The 23,045-nt window shown below is 48.1% G+C and overlaps 1 protein-coding gene across 1 annotated transcript; it reads left to right on the top strand.

Annotated features, from left to right (window-relative positions):
• The first annotated feature begins 209 nt into the window (after window positions 1–209).
• On the top strand, window positions 210–23,010 carry LOC8023191. Its single transcript, XM_029969672.4, has 10 exons — window positions 210–1,676; window positions 3,192–3,329; window positions 6,338–6,501; window positions 8,513–8,635; window positions 10,896–11,006; window positions 13,870–14,141; window positions 15,836–16,136; window positions 16,897–17,202; window positions 18,931–19,143; window positions 21,190–23,010. Exons 1-10 carry the CDS (start codon window positions 428–430, stop codon window positions 21,298–21,300), a joined length of 2,988 nt encoding a protein of 995 aa, XP_029825532.3. The 5' UTR covers window positions 210–427; the 3' UTR covers window positions 21,301–23,010.
• The last annotated feature ends 35 nt before the right edge of the window (window positions 23,011–23,045 follow it).

The following is a 23,045-nucleotide window of genomic DNA, read 5'->3' as shown; positions in this document are numbered from 1 at the left end:
TTATTCACGAAATTTACAGCACTAATATACATTATAATCGCACTAAAATACTATTATATATCTTTTATAACAAGACTAGATATATCTCTTACTTTAGTTAGAACTTATACCTCTATTACAATTTAAATTATCGAATTAATAGTAGAAAATAATATAAACTAGGACGGATGAGCGCGCCGCCTACCGGCCAAAACACGCGTTTGGCGGTTAAACGAAGAACGGCAACTACGTTATGGCCGACGTTCATGGTGACCTCGGAAAAATAGCGAGGGGTTTATGGTTTTCGTCGCCCACGCCCAGGACCCGTTGTTTCTTCCCTTCGGCCCAGAAGATAAGTGAGCGTCTTTAATTGGCATCCTGAGCCGCGTCTGCGAGATTTTTGCAAAAAATATAGGTGTCATATTAGTAGGCGCAATCGCTGCCCAAGATGGCGGACGTCGAGGGACAACAACAAACCCTCATGGTAGCTGGCGCGGGGGATGAGCTTGCGAGCTCGGAGGCGGCCGCCGACGACAAGCTCGATCAGGCCACCGTGCAGCAAGTGCAAGTCAGCGAGTCCGGCGAAATAACGGCGTCGGACATCTTGCAGCAGGCCTTTCAGGAAGCGTCGGGCGAGTTCGAGCAAGTGGCGGTTACCTACGCCACGGTCGAAGACGGCGTTGCGGTCTTGCACGGCGCCCTTCCAGACGGAATCTTGCAGCAGCAGGTCAGCGAGGACGGGCAGATCGTGCAGCCGGTGACTTTAGCCGACGTCGTCAGCGACACCGGAGCGGAGGCCGCCGAGCCGACGGCCGAGGCGGCCGAGACCGAAGAGCCCGCCAATACCGCCGAAGATGACGCCGCCACTGGCGAAGCCGTTGCCGACTTCGTGGACGAAAGCGGAGCGGAGCAGGCCGTTCTCGTCCAAGACGACGCCGTCGAAGAGGGGGGAGACGAAGACGCAGCGATGCAGGAAGACGAAGAGCCTGCGGCCGCGTCGCCCGAGTCGGAAGAAGCGACCGCTTCGTCGCCGTCGGTTCCTGTCCGAATCCAGCCCGCTTCGTCGTCATCGGGCACTCTGCAGCAGATCGGCTTGCCGCAGAAACAGTCGTCGGCACCGCTGGGCTCCTCCGAGAACCCGATTCAGATCATACAGCAGGGCAACACGTACCACTCGACCCAGGTCCTGTCACCCGAACAACTGCAGCAGATCGCACACGTCCTCCAGCAACAGCAGGTGAACCGCGCCATTCAGAACGGCGGGTCTGCGGTGGTCTTCAACCCCCAGACGAACACGAGGATTATCTATCGGGTCATCTACCCGTCCGAGCTCGGCAGCAAGTCATCGTCGTCGTCGACGACGACTAGGGCCTCCTCGGGACGCGGTAGGGGGACGTACTCAACGCGAGGTCGCGGGCGACCGAGGGGACGCGGTTTCGCGAGGAGAGTCGTCGATGAGGACGACCCGCGTAGCGACGGCCCCGAACTGTCGCGAGAGGAGAAAGAAGAGAAGAAGAAACACCGGCCGCGGACGCGGTCGGGGCGCATCTCGAAGCCGCCGTCGTACATGGTGAAAGACTACAAGCGCATCCACCACCTCGACTTCGACGACGAGCCGTACGACGACTCGGACGGGGGTTACTCCGACTACCAGGTCAGCGACGACGAGGAGCGAAGCGGGAGGCGATCGTTTACGGGTTCGTGCTTTTCTCGTTTCTTTCACATCTTATGTTCTGGGAACCCCCGTGTGCTTGCATTCCTAACAGTGTATTGGAAGAGTTTGGCCAATAGGCGGAGCAAAGGCCGCCGCCAGCGGCGAATAGTCCCCCCCACGCTTAGAGCGCAAACTAAATTTGTGACACAGCGTCGACCAATCAGGAGACCGCGACGTCACAATATAGCAAACGACATTTGAAGCGTGAAGCGTTTAATCTCGGCGTCTCTACTCCATCTCACAAATGTCTGCAATGAAGACAAAGGCACAGGCGCGTGAGCCTAGCTCAGCAAAACGCTTTTGTTTGTACGAGAACTCGTGCATAAGAGGCGCTTTCCAAAGCCACGTGCTCATGCCCATGCCTTTGGCTGCACTGCTAGGACAGCGTCCTGAGACTGGCTGAAAGAAAACAGTGCGAAGGGTGGGGCGCGCGAGCGTCTTGAGACGCGGAGTCCCGCTCGGCTCGTGCACTGGCTTTGGCAGTGCTTTCTTTCCCCGTCTCAGCTGAGACGCTGTTTCTAGCTAGTACGTTTGTTTATTCTACACTTGAATATTGGCGTGACTAAAACCCCACATGCACAAAGTTTTCAGTCATCGAGAGCTAAACCTTTTCACTCTAGCGACGCTAAAACGGCTCAAATTAGTCGTGTCACATATTTAGATCGCACGACCACCGCGAGGGGCTATTTCGCGGCCTGTGGTTGGCCTCGAGATGCTCGCCTATTCAAACCAATGTATGGCCAAACTCTCTTTATAAACGGCTCTGCTTGCATTGAGTATGGAGCGCCACCTAGGCACGTTTCGATCTGGATGAGCATCGTGCCAGCGTGCAGTCGTGTATCGCTACTACGTGGTCCACGTTAAAGACCCCATGCTGGCAGTGGTACTGCACTGGCTAAATTTCTTGTCTACAGTGGATACACATCTACAACAGACAAGAAGTTAGTGAACCCATTGAGGCTGACTAACTTCCCCGTCTAAACATACACACCGCAAGAATGCAACAGCGTTAGCACAAGGAGATGATCACCAGCCTTCCGACTGAGCGGCCATCATCAGAAAACGACTAGCTTGGCAGAACACTTGTGGCTGCCCCATGTCCTGTTGGACGGAATCTTAACTCTGGTACATAGAATGGGGACGATGCAGCTTGTTTTATCCCCATATTTCTTGCTATTCCTGAATCTCAGGTTTTTAATTAATAGAATTTTTGTTGATGCCTTAATTACCCCATAAATGGGATATTACATGACGTTTACCCTACAAGGAGATGTGTAGTGCTGGAGCAGAGCACAGAGTCGGTGGACAGATCATTCCAGTCCCTTGATGTCTGGACGAAAAACAAACAGAGATGGGCGGTAGTAGGTAAAGGCAAACAGCTTCCTGCTCGCTTGTTTAAATGTTTTTTCAGTTTGTGTATTTGTGTTCAACCCAGATGTGCTATACAGTGTACGCTGAAATCCGTCGTCGGTGCCTAAACCCATGAGCTCTCGTGCAGGTCTGGGGGGCCGTCCACGCAATTACAAGTGTCCGACGTGCTCCAAGTCGTACATCGGGCGTGGAGGTCTTTGCCGGCATCTGCGACTCTATCCCGACCATGGCAACCCGTCCGATGTTGAGGAACTGAGCGTCCACGGTAAGCTGCTGAGTTGCTGAAGAAGAAAGAACAAACAGAACGCGTGAAGGTTAGCTGTGTAAGACATTGCAAGGGCTTCACCCGAATATACCGTTTTCGAAATTCAGTCTGTCAACTTTCATCGGTCTCGTCACATTGATCGACTGCATCAGCGTCAAGATAATGGCGGGCTTCGTGAGGCTGATGAGGGAAGAAGTTGACGATACTACGGAGCAGAGGATATATAAGGCCTGTACGTTTGAGACGTCAATATGGCACGACGCACAAATTAGGTACAGGGCCGCGTGAGTGTTTACTTTAGAGTGTGGTTCAATCTATCTCTTAGTACAAGTTTGGCTCTAAAGCCTTTTGATGGTGGAAATTTAATCGAGAGGCCTATGGGTTGCCGCTTTGTACTGGCGCTTTGTATTGGTTAGTTGTTACGTTCACATTATTGAAACTGCACCAAATCAAGAAAGAATTCTGAGGTTATCGGAGAACCAACTCTCATCTGCGATTGGAGTGCAAAAGTGACTGTGCCCGGCGAGATAGTTTCATGACCGCCATTAGTTTGTGGAAAGTGAAGCGCTTTTGGACTTATCAGGTGGCACTGAATTTTGAAAGTATCTGTTTCCTTCACGTACAGAACACCTGAACTTCTCTAAAGTAAAGTCGTACTAGAGAAGAAAAACGGGTTCTCTACACCGGTATTTGCGTAGATCTCCTCCACCTTGGGAACCCCCTCCTAAATCATTAACGTCCAGCGGTTAAAACTCAGACAGTCACCCTTGTGGTATGTACAATTTAAGTCTGGTGGCAGCTGCGAACATTGTTCGCTCTGCTGACGGTTAATTGCTCCGATAGTCTTGGAGAATTCTCGGAGTCAAAGCACGGACCGGATGCTGTAAGCGACTTAATTTTTGCGAAGACCTACTTTTCACAAGTAACTAACAGCAGCACAGCACTAACTAAGTAGCTAACAATTTGGACGAAATTTCGACCCTTCAGAAGCTGCATTGAGATGCTGTGCTTCCTTGAGCAACAATCTAACAATGGGAAAACACGCATGTAAAGGTTCTCACTTGATCATTACATACATTCTATGAATAACATGAGTAGGTTATGTATTTGAAAGAAAAGAATGCACTAAATTGGAATTCACGGTAACCTCAGGAAGTTTATTTTCCGCCTTCTGGTTCTTTGATTCGAGAAAAGTAAAACCCGCAAATAATTCAAAACTTTCAGCTTTGGCCTGATATGCTACCATTCGAGCTCCTGAAAATTAAGTAAATTACAGTAGATTTTTTCACCGGCACATCACCTGCCTAGAAGGCACGAGCTGTGCACCATTTCAGGCTGAAGGCCAGCCAATTTATTCTTGAGTAAACCTCTGCCCGGCCTTGGAGATGAAATCACTGACATCTAGCCATATTAACATTTCAAATGTCTGCATCGTCGTTGCAAACTTGTGACTAGATTCCTTTACTATATTTTTTACAAAATTTAAGGTTACCTTTATTTTGTTGTAGCTTAATTTGTTGAGAGTGAAAAAGTTGACATTGCGAATTTATTGGCCATTGTCATTAACAGGTGGGTCTACAGGCCCCATTTGTAAAGTTTTGTTTGAGTGAAGTATAATAAAAAAAATAGCAGCACCAGAGAAAATTTGACTAAAGCAAACTAAAACCCAAGAGTCTGGATGGATGGATGATAACGGCTGTATTCTTTATACCAGGTCGTAGCTTGTGCCACCTTGCCTAAAAACAATAACAAAAACCTGATTTCCACTCTCAAGCCAATGCATTTCCCTATTAACCTATAAATCGTTATAGCTGACCTCTCCTCCCCCATCCGTCTCTTTGCCTTCTTAACTGCATTTTTCCCTGAACGCGTTTGCTCCACCCCATTGCCCGTCTTCAGGAATTTCATCCTAAGCTTTTGTGTCCGCCTCGTCCATCTCGGGGAAACTGTTCTTCACTCTCCAAACCTGCTTGGTCTTTTAAGTTAATTTAAAACAATCGCTCCTTAAATACTGCATTTTGTGCATTGCAGAACTTTGGGGGTAACGGTCGCTGCCAATTTTTTTTATGCACAATGTGTCTTAGGAGTTTTTTTTTTTTTTTTTTTAAAGAAAATTGTCACGGATGAGTGTCAGGAACAAGCTTCATGGACAAGCATCCCGCTGGAAGCGTTGCGGTATATATAAAGCTTACGAAGGTCGATGTAGAGTCGACGTACCAAAGACGGCCCAGCGGGGCTCGAACTTGGGTCGGGGCGGCGGCAGTCGGACACTAAAGCCACCGAGCTGAGCAGCAGGTTTACCCCAGTAGCATTGCGCTCTTGGCAAAACGTGTCGGCGAGAGCGATGCGACTTCCTACCACGCGACCGCCTGCCTCGTTGACGGCATGCGTCACACAAGGGGCATTTAAAGTGGCGGCTGTGCAACGTACCTGTTCGCTCAGTCTCGCCCCAGCTATCGTCTGTGGCCGCGACGAAAAAACTAGCACAAAATGTACTCGGAGCGTGGGTTTGCATACCTGCCAAGTCTCCCACGTTACCCGGGAGATTCCTGAATTTCGACCAGTTTGTACGATTGACAGAAGAGTCTCCCGGAAAACATAAATCCCCTCCTGCCTTTCTCCGAACTAAAACAAGGAGTTTTTGCCATCACAACAGACGGCTGCAATGATAGCGGGGCCCAGATGTATCTCACTAGCGTGAGGAGTGCAATATAAATAGAATGAAGTTGTCTTCGTGGTAAATTTTTGTTCTCAATATTTCTTTTCAAAAAACCGTAACGCCCCCCCCCGGCTTAGAAACTCCTAGATTTGGTTCCTCCGAACTTGGCGGACATAGGTTTCTGCGGGACAGATTTTGCGCTTCCTGGTCTCTGTTAGCATGATCGAGCTTGCATAACTTTTTATTAATTTACGGTATGCTCGGGATATGTCGTGAATAAGCAGGCTGGAAAATTACGCGTCGGCGATGCACGAAACGTTTGTAACTGCACGTGACGTCTCTTTTCCAGACGAAACGTCCAACACGCCACCGCCTTCGTCCGCCATGGAGCGGCGGCCGGGCGAGGGCCGGTCCTCGGACGCGGGCGACCGCAACCCGGCTATGATGGCGGCGCCGCAGAGGAGCCGCTACGCCGACCTCGCCTCCATCCGCAGAAAGTCGCGCCTCCGAGAGGTGGGTGCCTTTTGTGCAAACCATGGAATTATTATTTTATGCACTAGAGGTTCAACTGGCACTAGTGTCTGTGCAATTTCCGGGATGCAAATTGAAGCAGGCAGCAACCAGTCCACTTTGCAATGCTCCTGTGCATTCCTATGGGAAAATGCGCGTGCATTTTGTCTCTTCGCCGGAAAATAACACGGAACACTTTGGTTATTTGGGTCGTGCCGAAAAAAATGTACCTTTGTTAGCATTGTAGAAGTGTAATTGCTTTAGTTACAGCATTTTCTTCACCAGTGATTGATGTTAAACTTTGCTATACTTCAGGCCCAAACATTTGTTCCATAGTAGGCATGTAAAAACTTGCGACAATTCTAATCAAAATAACAATCGAAAGGATTGTAGAGTGTGTTCAAGGTTCAACAGCATTCCGGTGGCGCTTATTTATTGCTGATATGCCCGTCCTGTCACCATATAAAAATGACCCCATCGTGCATCATTACGAGCAGTTAAAAAAATTCTAAGTGTAGAGAATGAGGTTTGTGAGCTATGAAAGATGTTTCTTTTTATTATTTCCAATGCCAGGCAGCTTTTATTGGGCACCTATTCTCTGGCTTTTTCCTTTTTTCAAAGATTTTAAGCACGAGAGTGATGTCTTGAATGCAGAACAAGCATCTTCACACATATTCGCGAGCAGAAAGAATAAAGCAGTACTTTTTTTAATTGCTAATCAGGCTATGTTAGTTGCTTCAGCTTGTTTTGATCGTCTGAATGCACAAGGAGTTGCTGATCCAGTGTTACTGCATAGTCCTTGCCGTATATCTTGGTTTTTTTAGATGTCCTTTATTTGTTCGACACATATAACCCCCATGCTGGAAAGTGCCGACACTGTGTTCGCTGTAACAGTGTACGACAGTGAACATATATACATGTATGAAGCCGTTTTTAGTCCCATGAATTTGAAATAAAAACGCCGTAACTGATCAATTATTTGGTCCGCGCGACTGAGAAACGTTCCAATCTACCTAGTACGCATAAGTTATTTGTGATATTCGCTCTTATAATTGAGTGCAGGGAAAAAATGAACTCGCTTTTTCCCATAGAAATGCATTATTGTAAGTCAATTTCTAAATGGTTGCTGTCTGCTTTAATCCCTATGATGCAAACTCTATGGTGCGAAGGGCTCGAAGCATGTCGCTGCCGTGCCCGGGAGCATTCGGCGTCTATCCTGCCCACGCGTCGAAGATGGTCCCAAAGTAGCAACAACAAACGGCACAAAAGCCGGGCGTCACGCGGTCGGACGCTGCGATGCCGGCACTTGCGCATAGAAGTTCCAGCGAAAAGCGCGAGTGAACACGGGTGTCGCCGCGACGTAGCCGGTATTGCGGTTGGCGACGACGCGACACTTTGTGATGTCGCAAGGTGGAAATCGAGGGATCGCTTTTTTCGGATGCGGGAAACGCGCCGGTCGGAGACGCGTTCCAAACGTACTTTGCGCCCTTCCGGCGTGTTCGCAGTCTCTGTGATACCAAAGCGCGCCTCCGACCCGTGCGTCTGTAGTCGCCGACAAGGCGAGATCAATGGCAGGGAGGAGTTTCGGTCGTCCCCCTCCGGCTCGAGGTTCCCACGTTCGACAACGGTTTGGCGTGTTGCGTGCACACCCAAAGCGCGACGGAAGGGACAGAGCACGTGCCGGAAGCAGAGCCTTCAAAAGGCGCGCCTCGCCACTCTCACTTTGTCAATGCCCACAGTGTTCGTGCGTTGGAGCGTCCTCGAGGCAGCGACGTTAGGACGCCGTCAAAAGTTTTGCACGGCGTGAAAGAAGGAGTGATACATGGAAACAGTAACTGCAAGTGGATTCTCTCGTAAGAGATTGTAAGGGGTTTTGGGGCACACGGTAGCAAGCAGTCGCAGGCGGGCAAACCGGCTTCTAGGGCCGAGGTTTTTTTTAAAGAGGACGTCTTCCCTCGAGAAAGCGAATAAACGAGTCAGTCAGTCGACTAACGAGCTGCCCTGGGGCGTGCAGGCCGCCAGGGCGTGCAGGGACGAAGAAGTCATGGAGGTGGTCTTGCCTCGTGTCACGGAGATGGTGTCCCTCTGGGAGTTCCTGCTCAGCAAGTGCGAGAAGGGAGACCCGCCTCAGCTGCAGGTGAGACGTCGGTTTGGACGACAATGCGTTTAGCCACGCACGTTGTAGTATGTCAGTAGGGACAGACGAAAAAAAAATTTTGTTTTCTACCTGATTAGGACATGCACGTTTCAAAATAAAAATTTAAAAAGAAAAAAAAAACAATCTTTATGCTGCAATAGGAAATTTTCGATCTGCGGGCAAAACCTAAACTGTACCCCTGCCGGATGATGATGATAGTGTTATACCCAACTAGTGTGCGCTCTTAGGTCCAGCGAACTCGGAGCACACACCGGGTGGGTACAAATGCTACCATCATCCCACAGGAGTATAATTTCGGTTTTGCTCGCAAATCGAAAAATTTGTTTTGTAACGTAAATATTGTGCAGAAACTTTGGTTGCCAAGCGTTTTATCGGGTAGAAAAAATTTTTAATTTTTTTCCAGGTTTAATGTTGCTTTAACTCCTTCTTGACTGCACTCACAGGCCATCGATCACCAGTGATTAATAGTTTCCAAGCACCGTCGAAAAATTAAATTTAGTGCTGGGAATTATGTTCCACAGTCTCGTGGACAGCGGAAGAACTGTAGTTCCGGTTTCGACGTAGGTTTGAGCTTGATGACAAGCTGGTGAGCTGTCAAAAATAGTCTCGAGAACAGTGGTAGCTACTTACGTGATTAAACTGTATTATGGCATATTTTTTAGACGTTGGGAACTCTCGGGACACTTCAAACGATGTTATAGGCATCACCTAACATGTAGTTGTCGCTAAGCATCACTATAATTTCCAATGGTGTCCTGAGCAGCGTGCACGTTTTATCTGTCCAACAAGGCGGACAAAAATACTAACTATGAAGGAACTGCAATCGAGGCTATGACATAACCAAGGTAGAACACAAAGAAAGCATCCTGCTGGGGTTGTTAGGTGTAGTATCTGTGTTTCACCAACATAGGCATTTCTGTGTTGAAAAGCGCGCATGTTACGGAGGCCAACTCTCTGACGAATCAGAACTAGATAACAACAGAGTATGCTAACTTTGAGAGCTAATAGCCGTGGGTATGGGGCACATTGTGCATATTCTGAATTTTTTTTTTATTTGTCATTTAATTTGACATGACTGAAAGTTACGGAGTTCATAGGCTTTCCGCACGTACATTGTATATATAAAAAATACTATTTAAAATATTTTTTACGTATTATACCAACCTCTGTTTTTTTTGAAGGAACAATTAAGTGGCCACATTTTGATGTGTCATATTTCTGCATACGCAAATTAGTCAGGAAAATAAAAATGGTTGCACGGATCCTTTGAAACTTGCTGCTTTTCCTGTGGTGAGGAAAGAGTTAAAGGGGGTTCAGGTGAAACTTGGTAGTCACTGATTTGCCTAAAAAATCATTTGTTTTCGCGAAGTTATTGAAGCTCCAAACACTGAGAACAGGACGTTGGATGTTATGTAGTATGGGGGCCATAAGAAGGCATTACAGCTTTTGAGCTAGGAAAGCGAAAGAACACGTGCAAAATACTGTGTCTCCTAGACTGTCCGTTCAAGTTGCAAATTATACGACACGTAACGTCGCCCCACTGGAGGACGGCTGGAAATTTGAATTCTGACATCACCTTCATTTGCCTTTTTTTTTACAATAGCTATTTTGATTTTAAAGGTAATGAACAGCGTGCTGGAAAGAGTAACCCAGGTATTCTGAAAATGTGTTTTGTCTGGGTAGCTTAAATTTTTGCCGTGTTTGGATAAGACGGTTTGTGTCGCAAAGTTTAGACGTCTTTTGCTTACTCTGGTCCCCAGCCACCTGGCATTCATATTTTATGGGCGACGAAAAGATGATAAGACATTTCAACCTGCAAATTATAAAAAATTAGAGAGGAGACAAAACGAGAATAGGTGTTGGTTACGCTTATATTGTAAACATATTCTATTGGTGTGGGGACAGCAAAACAATGGTTTTGCCCCTTACTGGAAGTGATAATATTTCAATATGGTGGCACCCTTGCAAAAAAAATCTATACCCCCCCCAAAAAAAAAGAAAACTTAGCACCATGTGTGTGTATATTGTGAGACTCATCTGACCAATTCTAAATGATGTTTAAGGCTCGTTGCAACCGAGTAGGACCAGCTGAGACGAGATTGGTTTTTAAGCCTCTTGCAATGGCTTACGACCTGCTCCACAGCAGGTCATAAGCCGTTGCTAATTACAGAAGGCACAAAATTGCCTTTGGTGCACCATTAAAACAGTGTTTTTGGCATGGTTTTTTTTTTTTTTGCAGGTGCCAGACATGCTGATCCAAATGGAGGAATTGCTCAGGGAGATGCGGGCCCTGGGGCAGGAGTCCCTCAAGGCCGTCGAAAGCTCGGACGTTGGAGGCACCCTGGTCAAGGTACCGTCTCCGACGCATTCTCTTGCTTTGGTGTTGCAGGCAGGGGCGGATTTAGAGGTGGGGTCTGGATGTCCTGACCCCCCTCTTGATTTCTGCATGTGTAAAATTTAGGGCGTAAAACGAAGGATAGGGGGAGGGCGTTCCTTAATATGTGGTACGCCGACCAACACCTGACCCCCCCTCCACCCCTCTCAGGAAATTCCTGCATCCGCCCCTGGTTGCAGGGGCACGTGTAAGCGAAGCTCAGGGTTCTCTAATGACGCCGTGCGAGCAGATTACATCGGGGGCTCTCAAATATTCCTTGAGGAAGCTCCGTCCCTCTCGATCGACGGTTGAGGAAACCCACCCGTTCTCGGCGTTGACGCGGTGCAACAGTGCAGTGCCTTGTGGACCCCGTAGGCTATGGATCCTCAAACTTTTCAATCTCAAGCAGTCACAAGTGACTCTAAAAAACTAATCTGTTACAATTACAATCTCTCTCTCTTAATTAAAAAGCATTCCATTACATTACTTGATTGCTTGAGAGGAAAGGTAGTTGACTGTTACTTTGACTGTTACTTGAGAAAGTGACCGCTACTTTTCCCGATTACCTCAGATTTTAAAAACTGGTGATTTTTCTGCAGGTTTGAAAATGAATCTTTTGTACCATCCAATACTGGATGGTACATCACAGAACTATAAACTACTTGCTTTCTTAATCCATCAATTTTGGTAGAACTGTCCTGTCCGAGATTTCGTTCGAGAATTCCTTCGTAGGAAACTTGCATTAGAAACTTGCATTAGAAAGGAGAGGGAAAAATGGTAACAGTTGCGAGTAATTTTAGTACTTCCAAAAATAATTGAATTGCCCTCTAGATTACTTCTTAATAAATGTAATCAAATTGTTACCAAATTGCTCTAAAAAGTAATTTATCACAAATAATTTGATTACTTGTAATGAGTACTACTGTAATTAGCCTGTCATTGGTGCGATAAAGTGGTGCAGATGCCTATAGGCAGTCTGAACGACAGTTCACGTAGTTGGAAGTGATTGGCTCCCGTTTGTGCGTCGGTGAGTGGCTCAGACCTGCTAAAGCACTGCTCAAACTGGAAAAGCAAATATACTTGAGGCAGATACAGACGAGGAAATCGGAGAGCTGGGGGTACGCACGAGGGTGCTCTCGGAAGCGCACTTTGAGGACCCATGGTGTAAACAATAACGCACATACAGGTAGCGTTTGACTCGTAGTTATGTGTCGGCAGGTGCTTCGTATCTGGTGAAATACGGGGTGGCACGAGTAAGCAAAATTGATGCCGGCACATAGAAAGCTCAAACTTTTCACTGAATCTGCACCGAGTGGATCATTTTTATTGCGCAAAATTTCGAGGAGTAGCTGTCTTCCTGTAAAAAGCGAGAGCAAAAGGCTTGCCACAGTCACGGTTGGATGTGTTTGCAGACGACCGAATTTCGGGGCGCCGTCTTCCAACAGGCGCAGCGAGCAGACGACGCACTCCATTGTCTGCTCGCTTAGTTACATTTGTGCAGTCATGGGCACGTTACCCCAAAAATGTGAGTGTTACAGTTACTCAGACAAAAAAGTAACCCTGTTACAGGTACAAAATTAAAAAAGTAACTTGTTACAGTTACAGTTACTTAAGGGGGAACACTGGTCTTGGAGCTTTTTTTCTTATTCTATGACCAAACCCATTAGAACTGCACAAGCTTGTTCAGCTTTTTGTGCTTATTTCATATATCTAATCGTTTTCTCAGTCAGTAGAATTGTCCTCAAGGTAATTAAAACTTGCCTGCCTTTGTTTGGAGGAAAGATGGAAAAAAAACTGCTCAACAAAATTTCATTTTTAACAGATGGCTAGATACTACAAAGTGTAGAGCATACAATGTTGGAAGTACTTTTAAAATAAACCTACTATTAGTGATTTTACCACACATCGAAGTTCAGTGTTCATTGCATGGCTAACAAATAATAAAACAAAAGATCAAATAGAAAATTTTCTAGACTTATATTAGAAAATCTGCTCTCAACATTGTATGCTTCACACATTTAGCTACACATTTCAGGAAACATTATATTTCTATCTGCTCTGGATGCTGAGATATCCATCCTCCAAATTTTCAACAAGTCCAAAAGTTGTGTCTTGTGAAAACAATGGTTTAGAGTCAACTTCAACGCACATTCAGCCCGCATAGACATTATAATTTATTTATAGCCCAAGTATTCATCCGCGAAATTAGAAGCCTGGTAAATTCAGAAGAACAACAGCCATCGCCATTTTCAAAAGAATGGAGTTTTAGGACGTTTTTGGCTCCAAAGACCCATGTTCCCCCTTAAGCCAGTACTTCGTCGTTACTTTAAAAAATGATATTAGAAAACATTCAAAAGGACCTTCCTTAATATGCCTTTAAATTAGCATAGATTTTTCATAAGACGTTGTGTTGTTCACGGTAGTGGATATAATATTTTTTAAAACTAAGATTTTCCCAATATAATCAGTATTACGGTAACATGTTTGGTTCTTACCATTTCAATTTTTAGCATGAACTGCGTTTCGCTGGAGTGAAAGTTCTGAAATATTTGTGCGATCAAATGTATGTACTCTCTACTAGAAAGGGTCATGTATAACATTGTCAAATGTTTTTCGAGCCAAGTGATCACTAAGAGGTTTTAAGGCACACGGTCAAAAGCAGTTGCAAATATCCAAACTCACCATCGTGGGAACATCTCAAAAGCTTTCGGAACGCGACTCGGTCACTCTAGGCGAGCATTTGCCGGGTACATTTTGGAGACTGCGATTATGACGTCGTCACGTTTCGAGAGTAACCGTTACAGTTTAACCGTTTCACCCACGTTTCGGCGGTTCCCAGATCGAAGACGAGGCAGTGGCGCAGGCGCTGGGCCTTCCAACGGGTCTGTACTCGGTGCTCGAAGAGGAGCCCGCCAAACCCGTCCCGGTGACCCGCAAGCGCCCGCGCCAGGACGGTCAGGCTTCCCAACAGGGCGCCGGCTCCCAGCAGGGTGGCGGCGGCACCGTGGAGTTTGTGACGCCCGAGGAGATGGTGGCGGCGCTGCACGGAGAGCCGCTGCCGCCCAACAAGCGGATGCGTCTCGACGACGAAGACTCCTTCGTCGTGCTGCCGTAAGTGGCGCGTCCTTTCGCGCGGGTCGTTCGCCACGTTCTCGGGGAGGGCTCTGATTAGTGAGGCGGAGAGGAATTTGGGCGTAAGGTAGAGTCTTTTTAAAGAGTGGACGCGAGAAGGTACCCTACAACAACAACAAACTGTTGACGTTTCTAACCCACAAAAATGCGCATTGAGGCTGGTTCAAACGCTTGCTACGACTCCTTGCGGAGTCGTAGCAAGTGTGCGAGACAGTGTTCGAGACAGTGGTCGCTTCTAACATTTCCAGAATTATTTCCGAGGCATTGAATGCGACCGATCCTATTTCGTGTGCTCCTGCTGTGCTCGTGTCCAATCCAAAACTGCATTCCGACAATGGCGGCGGCCTGTAGCGAAGCGTCATTTTCAATATATCCAAGGAGGGATATTTTGCGGTGGACAATTGGCAACAGTGAATAGCAGCCGACCCAGGCTGGGTGTCTAGCATGCGGGTAGGAAAAAGAGGAGGCGACATACCGGCTCGAGCCAGCCAAACGAGAAATCTCAAGTGAATCTGGAAGTAGAGGTCGCGATGACAACAGCAGTTTTGGTCATGCCCCCAAGGGTGACCAAAACAGCTTTTGGCACCAGATCAGCCGTCCCTTTCGTCCAATAGTGTCTTTTGGTTTTGTTCGTTGTTGGGAACGTGTCCCTCCAAATCGAGAGCCTCCCTCAGCTTCACCTCTGGTGGCGTCATGTTGCCTCCAGAAGCTTCCTACCGCCTTGGTTTCTAGGCTAGGTGGCGCAAGCTACCACTCGTTATAGAGGGAACATCCGTTAGCATCCATCCATCCATCCCTCCCTGAAGGAGTAACGAATGTGGCGGGGGCGCTGGGCTTTGCTGGCGAGGACAGTAGAACGGAGGAGAAAAGGATCACGGTCACAAAGAGGAGATTCAAAGATGGGTGGAAATTGTCTACGGAAAATTGAATGAAATAAAACTAACTAGTCCCCCAGCGGTGTCCGGTACCAAACAAATGTCGACACCCGTGGTCGACACAACACTCTGGTTGCCACCGTCGCTCATAGATGGCGGTAACTGTCCAGAGTGTTGTGTCTGCCGCTGTCGCTCATAGATTGCGGCAACCTTTCCAGCCTCGGCAACCAACTACTGGTTGCTGCCGTCGCTCGTAGATGGCGGCAACATTTCTTCGGAGGAAGAAGAGTGGGAACAGAACGAGCGGCTATGTGCGCAGCAGCGCGAATGGTTTTGCAATTGCCGTGAGGCCGCTATCGCCTAAAGTTCCACTGCATCGAGCGCTTCAGATTCCTTTGCGAAAGAAGAGCAGATCGCTCGCCTGGAAAGCTACTGCCGAGAACAGAAGCGACAGCTCCGCTGCTCTTCCTTCTTCACCAAAATAAAAAGGCTAAACTTTTTTTTTTTTTTCATGCTTATTTTTTTAAAGGTTTTTTTTTTGCAATATCCCACATTGCCTCGTGATAGTTGCAAAAGCTTTTTAAAAAGTCACATGTTTTCATCTTAGATTTTAGGCTAGGTGGCACAAGCTACCTCCCGTTATAAAGCATACAACTGTTAGCATCCACCTATCCGTGACTAGATTCCATTGTTTTTTTCTACGCTGCGATTGCCCCATACATGGGGTTAAGCAGCCATAATTCAATACGATGGGAAAGCCAGTGGCTGTGAAGCTAACCCGCGTTTCGGATGGCACAGCCCAGACTCGGAGGGCGCCAAGACGGACAAGGAGACGGCGGCCATCATCGAGGCAACCCTGAACAGCGACTCGCTCTCGGAAAACATGCTGGAGAACCTCGAGTTCGCGGGGCTTCCCGTGGCAGACGAGAACGCCGTCACCAATGGCGGCGAGGAGCAGGAGGCGGCGCCCGTCGCCACCACAATCGTTCGGCAGGCGAAGCCGGCCGCGGTGAAGCAGACAACAGTGGTCACGACGCAGCAGACAACGAGGCCGTCCCCCAGCAGCTTCCAGTTCGTGCAGCAGGCAGGGACCCAGAAGGTGAGAAAGAGTCGTCGACATACGCCAACGTTGATCGGTATTTCTCGCCGTTCAGGGGCGTTCTATGTCCTAAAACATGTTGTTTCTTCTCGCTAAGCTCGCTCGGCGCGTGCGCTCGAAAAAGCTCACCGCTAGTAGCACCTAAAGCGCGTGCTGGCTATATAGCTTTCAGCGCACTAAGAGGCGCAATGCAGAAGCTTGGGGAGCACCGAGCAAAGGGCGTAAACACATCGGAGTAGGCCACGCACTCTCGCTCCTAGGCTCACTTCCAGGCGGCGAAGCCTGTACCGCGAGCCACGCGCTCCTCTGTTCGCATTTCATTTTTCACCCGATAGTACATGGTTGTGTGGCCACAAAACATGGCACCTCCAAAGAGGATGGGTTACGAATGTCTCTAAGCTTACCATGAGTATAGGAAGAAGCAGAAAACAAATTATAACTTGCATACTTCGACACTTTGCATAAAGCCTAAAGAGTAAAACACACAAATCAGATACAAATGGATCAAAACAGGTGGACACAAACACGACGCATTCCGTTATTGTGAAATATGTGCCTTAAACGCACCCGATTGAGAAAAGGTGCTGGGGAATCCTGGAACAGCCGGTGGTTTTCTCGCAGAAAAATTATGGATTTCGCCTCACATTGTTTCTTTCTAGATTGTGGGGCACTTGTAGCTAGCGTTTTCGTCAAAACCTAGACACGCATAAGTGGCCCGTCGATGGCGCTTTTACCCCGCTGCTATCTTGTCTGCCCTCAGATACAGATCCTTCCGGGGCAGTCACTGCTGAGCCGCAACTTTGTGCGGGTGGTGACGTCCTCGGAAGGCACCCCGGTTGCGAACGACGCCGCTGCGGCCGCCACCGCCGTGACGGTTGTGCCGCAGGAGTCGGCGTCCCCCCCGGAGGCCGAAGCCGCAGAGCCGGCCGTGCAGCCGGATGAGCAGCCGGAAGCCGCCGACCAAGCCGCAGCGGGGGAGGAGGAGGAGGACAAGCAGACGGAGACCCTGGTGCAGGTTGTGGAGAGTCATGGCAACGAGGAGGACTCTCAGCACGAGGTCACGCAGGTGGGACATTTGTTGTCTTTGTTTCGTCGTTGGGGAAGCCAGTTCAAGGAATTGTCAAGTCAAATTTTGTGTTCGGGAAAACTATTGAATAGCATTGTCTCGAAACTCATCGTCCGTGCAATATCTGAATTTTATATGCCCCTCTGCATGAGTAATTGAATTTTAAACTGTTCCAGTCGCATCCTAGCAAAAACTGTGCTTTCGTTGGCAACTTGGAGCTCCGACGTCACGTAGCGCAAATCGAGCGTTTCCTTCTCGTCGTTAGCCTGCGAATGAAAGCCGCAGCGTGCTTCATTTTTTCTGTGCTCGACTTGTTTCGTAGATGGGCGAGATTTTTGTTGCGCGGTTGGGTGTCACAACCACCAGCGACAAACAAAAGGGATCGTTGCCGTGCGCATGGAGCACTGGGTTCCCATCAAGATCGCGATTCCTCTTATGCAGCAATCATTTCACAGAAGAGAGCTACAAGCCGAGTTCTAAGCGGGCAGAAGGCTCGTAAGCTGAGGTGTGATGCCGTGCCAACGATATTCAACTGGGTCCACCCACTCCTCGTCCAAATTGGATCAATCGGTTTGATTATGCAACAAAACCAAAACCAACAGCTTAGCCATCTTGAAACGATGCCAAATGTGGAGCCAGTTTTTTTTTGACCCGCGTTTGAAAATGGAGCGTGGCTATGATTCACCAAGCTCGTCCGACAATCTCTTTGAGCTTGGACTGTATACTGTACGTGTTAATTAAAGGGTCGGCGAACTAGATTGCCCAGGCCCTTAACCTACCTTTTGTCGAGGTCGTTGAAGAGGTTCTTTCGATAATGTTACGAGCGCTTCTTTTTGTTTTGTCGGCGGTGAAACGTATTGAGTTTGTCTCATGTTCTGCTTTGCTGGAGGGGTCAATAAACTTGATCGCTCGAGTCGTTGACCTACTCTTCCCTCAAGGTCATTGGAGGTAAGGAGGTCATTAGATAATTACTTCAGATAACGATGCAAGCATTTGTCTTTGTTTTATTGATGGGGAAATGAATTGAGTTTGTTTTGTTTACCTTATAGGGTTGTTGGAAGTGAACAAGGTTCCCCAAAGTGTTAACCTTACATTTTTTTTTTTCTCAAGGTTATTAGGCGTCGCGGGGTCCTTAGAAAGTTACTTCCATGACAATGCAATCGTGAACTGCCTGCCTTGCTTACAGTCTTGAAGGACACTCTGGTCCAAAGTAAGGATCAAACTCGAGAGTTTAGGTCCCAATCTGTGAAGTATTTGGGACAAATTGGTAGATAACAAGGATTGTGTAGACTGCAGTTGCGGTAAAAGGCCGAATCGAGCGCTATCACTCGTATCGTGCGGGTGTACTCGGTTTTGAAGGCAGCGCCTGTGGGTCTCAAAGATTTCACATCAGAGCAGTTTTTCTTTTCTCTTTTTGTCCATGTTTTAAGTCGAATTTTGCTGGATGAAGGACAGCAGCGTAGTAAAAGGGTAATACAGTAGAATCTCCTTCACTCTCTTTGACTGGTCCTCAGTTGACAGTGTGGTGGAAGCCACGTGCTCATTGGACCAGTTATACTTCTGTGTTTCACTACGCGATTGCGCTCCTGCCCATACCTCCGCGCAGAGAGAGCGCACCGTCAGCTTAGGGGTGGACTAAGAGTAGCAGGCTCCGCCTGCCACGCACGGGGGCTACTGTACGTGGCGGCTCTTTTGCATGGCATCCCGCATTCTCCGGGCGTATCGCAGGTGGTGTGCGCCGAGGAGGAGGGGGAGTCCCAGAACGGGGGGGAGTCTCAGCCGGTCATCCGGCAGTACATGCTCCCGGACGGGCAGATTGTGAGCGCCTACGAGGACGCCGAGGGGGGCCTGGTGCAGCTGGCAACCCCCGAGGAGGAGACCACCACCGCTCTCGGAAACGTGGTCATCGTCCACAACCCGGACGGCACCACCACCCTGCAGGCACGTGGGACGGCCTCCCTTCGTTACGTCTCGCTTTGGAGTCGCGGACCCCACCTTTGGACGCGCGCCAGTGTCGACGCGTTCTCGAAGCCAAAACTGACCCTTGACCACTTGCGTACAGCTAGTCGTACCTAGCAGGAGCAAATGCTAAGCATACTCCGTCTTCCTTGCGTCTTATTACGTCTAGGTTCTTGCTCCAGTTCCGTAAATGTGTCTGGGTGCCAATGTGCTTTAGTTTTCTTTATCCTTTACACTTCGTGCTCCCGTTAAGTGCAGCGGTGACTGTATGTACGCATGTTTTACGGTTCTTAAGGGCCGGTATCCCCGGGGAAAGTCTGACAGAATGCCACGGACGTTGTAACGAGACGCGCAACACACACTTCAGGGAGCAACCCGTACAAAAGGGCAGCACACCGAGAGGAAAGAACGAAATCTTAAACATGACTTGACAGGAACCGAACCCACGATGTCGTGATTGCAAGCCCAGCGCTCTAGCACGGCACCGAAAGGGAGACTCGCAGAGCTGGAAGAAGAAAAAAGGCTCAAGGAACACCTAAGCACTTCTCATGAGTTGTGAATGCGAAAGCGTGCAAGCCGCTCGTCCGCTCCCTTATTTCGTCTGCTGTGTACTCTTCGTCGCCGGTCAGTGCGTGCGCTCTCCTCGGCGCGCTAACCTGGGACGCTCCGTGTTAACGGCGCGCTGACGGGCTCGCAGCTTCACGGGGGGGGCTGCCGTGGAAATTGACGCTAAGCGGCCAATGGGACCGGAGCCGAAAATCCATCAGCTTTACTCCGCTCCTTTCGGATCGGGGAAACTAGGCGCCGTTTGACTAGGCTTTTCGCGTGGTTTCACAGCTGGGAGCTGGCTTCACTTCGCAAAAAGATTTAAGGTGCCGTTTGGCATGGCTCACTTTATGGGACAGTCAGTGCTTTCGCATTAAAAAACTCGTCTACTCACCATTCGAAAGTGAACATTGGCATTCAGTGTTTGCGTTTAGAACAGCGAGTAGAGACGGAGGCGGCTAGCTTAGCGTCTACCCTCCAATCATTCCAACCAGAGCTCAACATTCTGACGTGCATGTGCACTCTAGTCTCCTCCCCCAGTGTATATTCATATAAAGAAAAGGAAATTTAAAGAAAGACTGCAAAGTCTGTTACAGGCCCTAAAGAATGCCACGGAAAGGCATTTCTTGTATACCGATTTTATTTGTATGATCAATTTTCTGATTGCTCCAGGGTCGGTTACAGTCCCCAGCCACTTTTCTGAACATCCTAATAACTGCCCAAGTCTGTGGTGATCATATGGAGAAATAGCTCAAATCTGTATCTACATTACTTTGAGCTTTTCTCCTTGTTTTTATGGCCAAAACCAATAAGACTTCACGAGCTTGTTTCAGTTTCTTGTGCTTAGGTATTTCATATATCCAGCCATATTTTCCATCAGTAGATTAGTCGTCAAGATAAATAAGGCTTGCCCACCTTTGTTTTCAGGAACAATAGGAAAAAGACCTTTCAACACAAAATTATGTTTGACACTCACTAGATACAATGAAGTATAAAGAATGCAATGTTGGAAGCACTTTTTATATCGAAGCATTATTAGTGATTTTACGACACATCAAAGTTCAGTCTTCAATGTGTGGTTGACAAGGAATAAAACAATAGATCAATTGAAGAATTTCCTAGATTGATATTAAAGAATCTTCTTTCAACTTGATATGATTTTCACATTTATCTATATGCTGCAAAAGAAGTTGTTTCCAGCTGCCTAGGTACTGAGATATCCCTCCTGCAAATTTGTGAATACTAGTAGTTCAAAGTATTTTTTTTTAGCATCAGCTTCAATGCAAATTCAGCCTGCATAGGTACTGTAGACCGATATTATGACTTCAGCGTTAATCCACAAAATTAGAAGTGCAGACCAAACAGAAAGTGCCGGAACAGTTCGGCTACAAGGTTTAAACCCAAATCCGAAGTTCTAGCCCATTCAAAAAGAGGAAGGGTTTCGGACCGACACCCGTCTGTGACACTCAAGTTTTTTTGCAGGTTCCCAACGACGGAAGCATCCCCATCGAGACTGTCCAAGCCCTGTTGGCGATGGACCAATCGGCCATGGTGGTTCAAACACAAGAGGAAGCAACGGCGGAGACGGCGTAATCGGGCGGAGATCTGAAGACTGCGACAGAACCGGAAATTCGGACGGCGTGAATCCGGGGACGGTTTACAGACGAATTGGACTAGCTTTCGCCCACGCTCAGACGTGCCGGGACGTGCGAACGCGTGCCAGTGTGAACCAAGTGTTGCGCCGAGGAAGCAAGCTACGAGCTGCTGCACCCTCGCGTCGGAAGTTTGACGACGGAGCTTTCGTCTGCTCGAGACTTTGTTCGGACTGCGTGCATGCCGTGCCATTTGCAGACTGTTCCTTACCTTTGTTTCTGCCCCCTCGATGCACCTTTGTCTGCACTGTCGTCTTTTTGAGTAGGCGTAAGTTTGACTGGTTTTTTGTTTACTTATTGAGTGCACCGTATTTCCGAAATACAGCTTCGGTTCGTGGCCGCCACGGGGGAGAAGCTGCGCTCGTAATGAACGCAGCAGCGACGCGGTTGTACATATTTTGGTGTCTCACATCGGCGGCGAGTCGCCGTACGGCTGCCGCGAGGCGCGTCAACATTTCGACGAGACTAAGCTTGTTCAGTGGGACGGCCGAACTTCGTTCCATTTATTCGCAAACTCGTTCTTCCGTTTGGCGAGCACCTACATCGAGATCATATTTAGCATGTCGGTCAGTAGCGCCACTTTTTAAAAGGGTCACCAAGCCGCGTCTAGCTTCGAAGGCGCCGTTAATTAAGGTACGAGTCTCTCGAGCTAAAAACATTCTTGAGCGCTACAAACAGGAAGTTTGTCCGTTCCTTTTCTTTTTTTTTTCTTTCGATTGTTTACTGTGGGTCGCTTGCCAAAAAAAAAAATGTTTGCCAAAACTCGTCAACGTTGCGTTCTCGTCGCTGCGTCCTCGGGATCACCACCACATGCTGCACAGGTCGTTTTCCCTCGTACCTGCGCCTCCTTCTCGTTTGAATGTACAGTCGTCGAGCTCGCACACATCTGCCACACTTCAAAGGTCGCCGTCAACCATGCACATCGGAGGAACAAGGCTTATGAATTTGCATTCGGCGTGTTCCGGAAGCCTCGGCGGAAAAGTCCCGCAACCCCTTCGCTGTACATAAAAGCGGGGACGAGACGACGCTGCAAAATTCCCGTTTGGGGATGCCGCTCCGACCAAAGTACAACTCTCACACATGTAAAGAAGCGGAGGCATCTCGACGATCCACGCGCGCACACCTTCATATCCGCACGCGGGTTCATTGCGGAAGATACAACGTGGGTCCTTTCAATGTCATTCTCATCATCTCCATTAGCGCCACGCGCTCATGTCGTTCTAATGTTTATCGAGGCATACGTGTACAAATAGCTACAACGTTGTACATACATACCCGCTTACAATCCCTGCCTGCTCTGTTTTTTTTTGTAGCCACTCTTTATCTATTTACCGATGTTGTACCATGCCCTCGCAGCCACGAGGGACGTGCAAGTTCTTGGTCGTTTTTTTCCCCCCTTCGTATACATTTACGCATTGTAGGTTTGACCCAGAGAAATTCGGTTGCTCTCTGAAAGCAATGTGCCGCACTCTTTGATAACATTTTTTCTATTAGTTCCTTGTTTTTTTTTTTGCTTGTGTAGATAAGCCTCGGTGGCTTGCAAACGATATATGCCTCTGGTGGGTCATTCACAAACACCATGTAAATGTTTTTTCCAAAGCGCCGACGTGCAACAAACTGAAATAAAAGTTCTCTGGGGTAAGTTGCGAAACTCGTTGCTCGGCTGACTTACTCGAAAGTCGCGGA

Source organism: Ixodes scapularis, unplaced genomic scaffold, assembly GCF_016920785.2.
Source record: "Ixodes scapularis isolate PalLabHiFi unplaced genomic scaffold, ASM1692078v2 PGA_scaffold4__175_contigs__length_147842914, whole genome shotgun sequence".
Classification (NCBI taxonomy): domain Eukaryota; kingdom Metazoa; phylum Arthropoda; class Arachnida; order Ixodida; family Ixodidae; genus Ixodes; species Ixodes scapularis.
This window is presented reverse-complemented; position numbering and strand designations above follow the sequence as displayed.

What these genes read in the sequence shown, in the direction of transcription:
- LOC8023191 (XM_029969672.4), top strand. Translation starts at nt 428, where the DNA reads ATGGCGGACGTCGAGGGACAACAACAAACCCTCATGGTAGCTGGCGCG. An exon ending in GAAAGTCGCGCCTCCGAGAG is followed by an intron (nt 6,502 to 8,512) that starts GTGGGTGCCTTT and finishes TGGGGCGTGCAG; the next exon opens with GCCGCCAGGGCGTGCAGGGA. An exon ending in GACTCCTTCGTCGTGCTGCC is followed by an intron (nt 14,142 to 15,835) that starts GTAAGTGGCGCG and finishes CGGATGGCACAG; the next exon opens with CCCAGACTCGGAGGGCGCCA.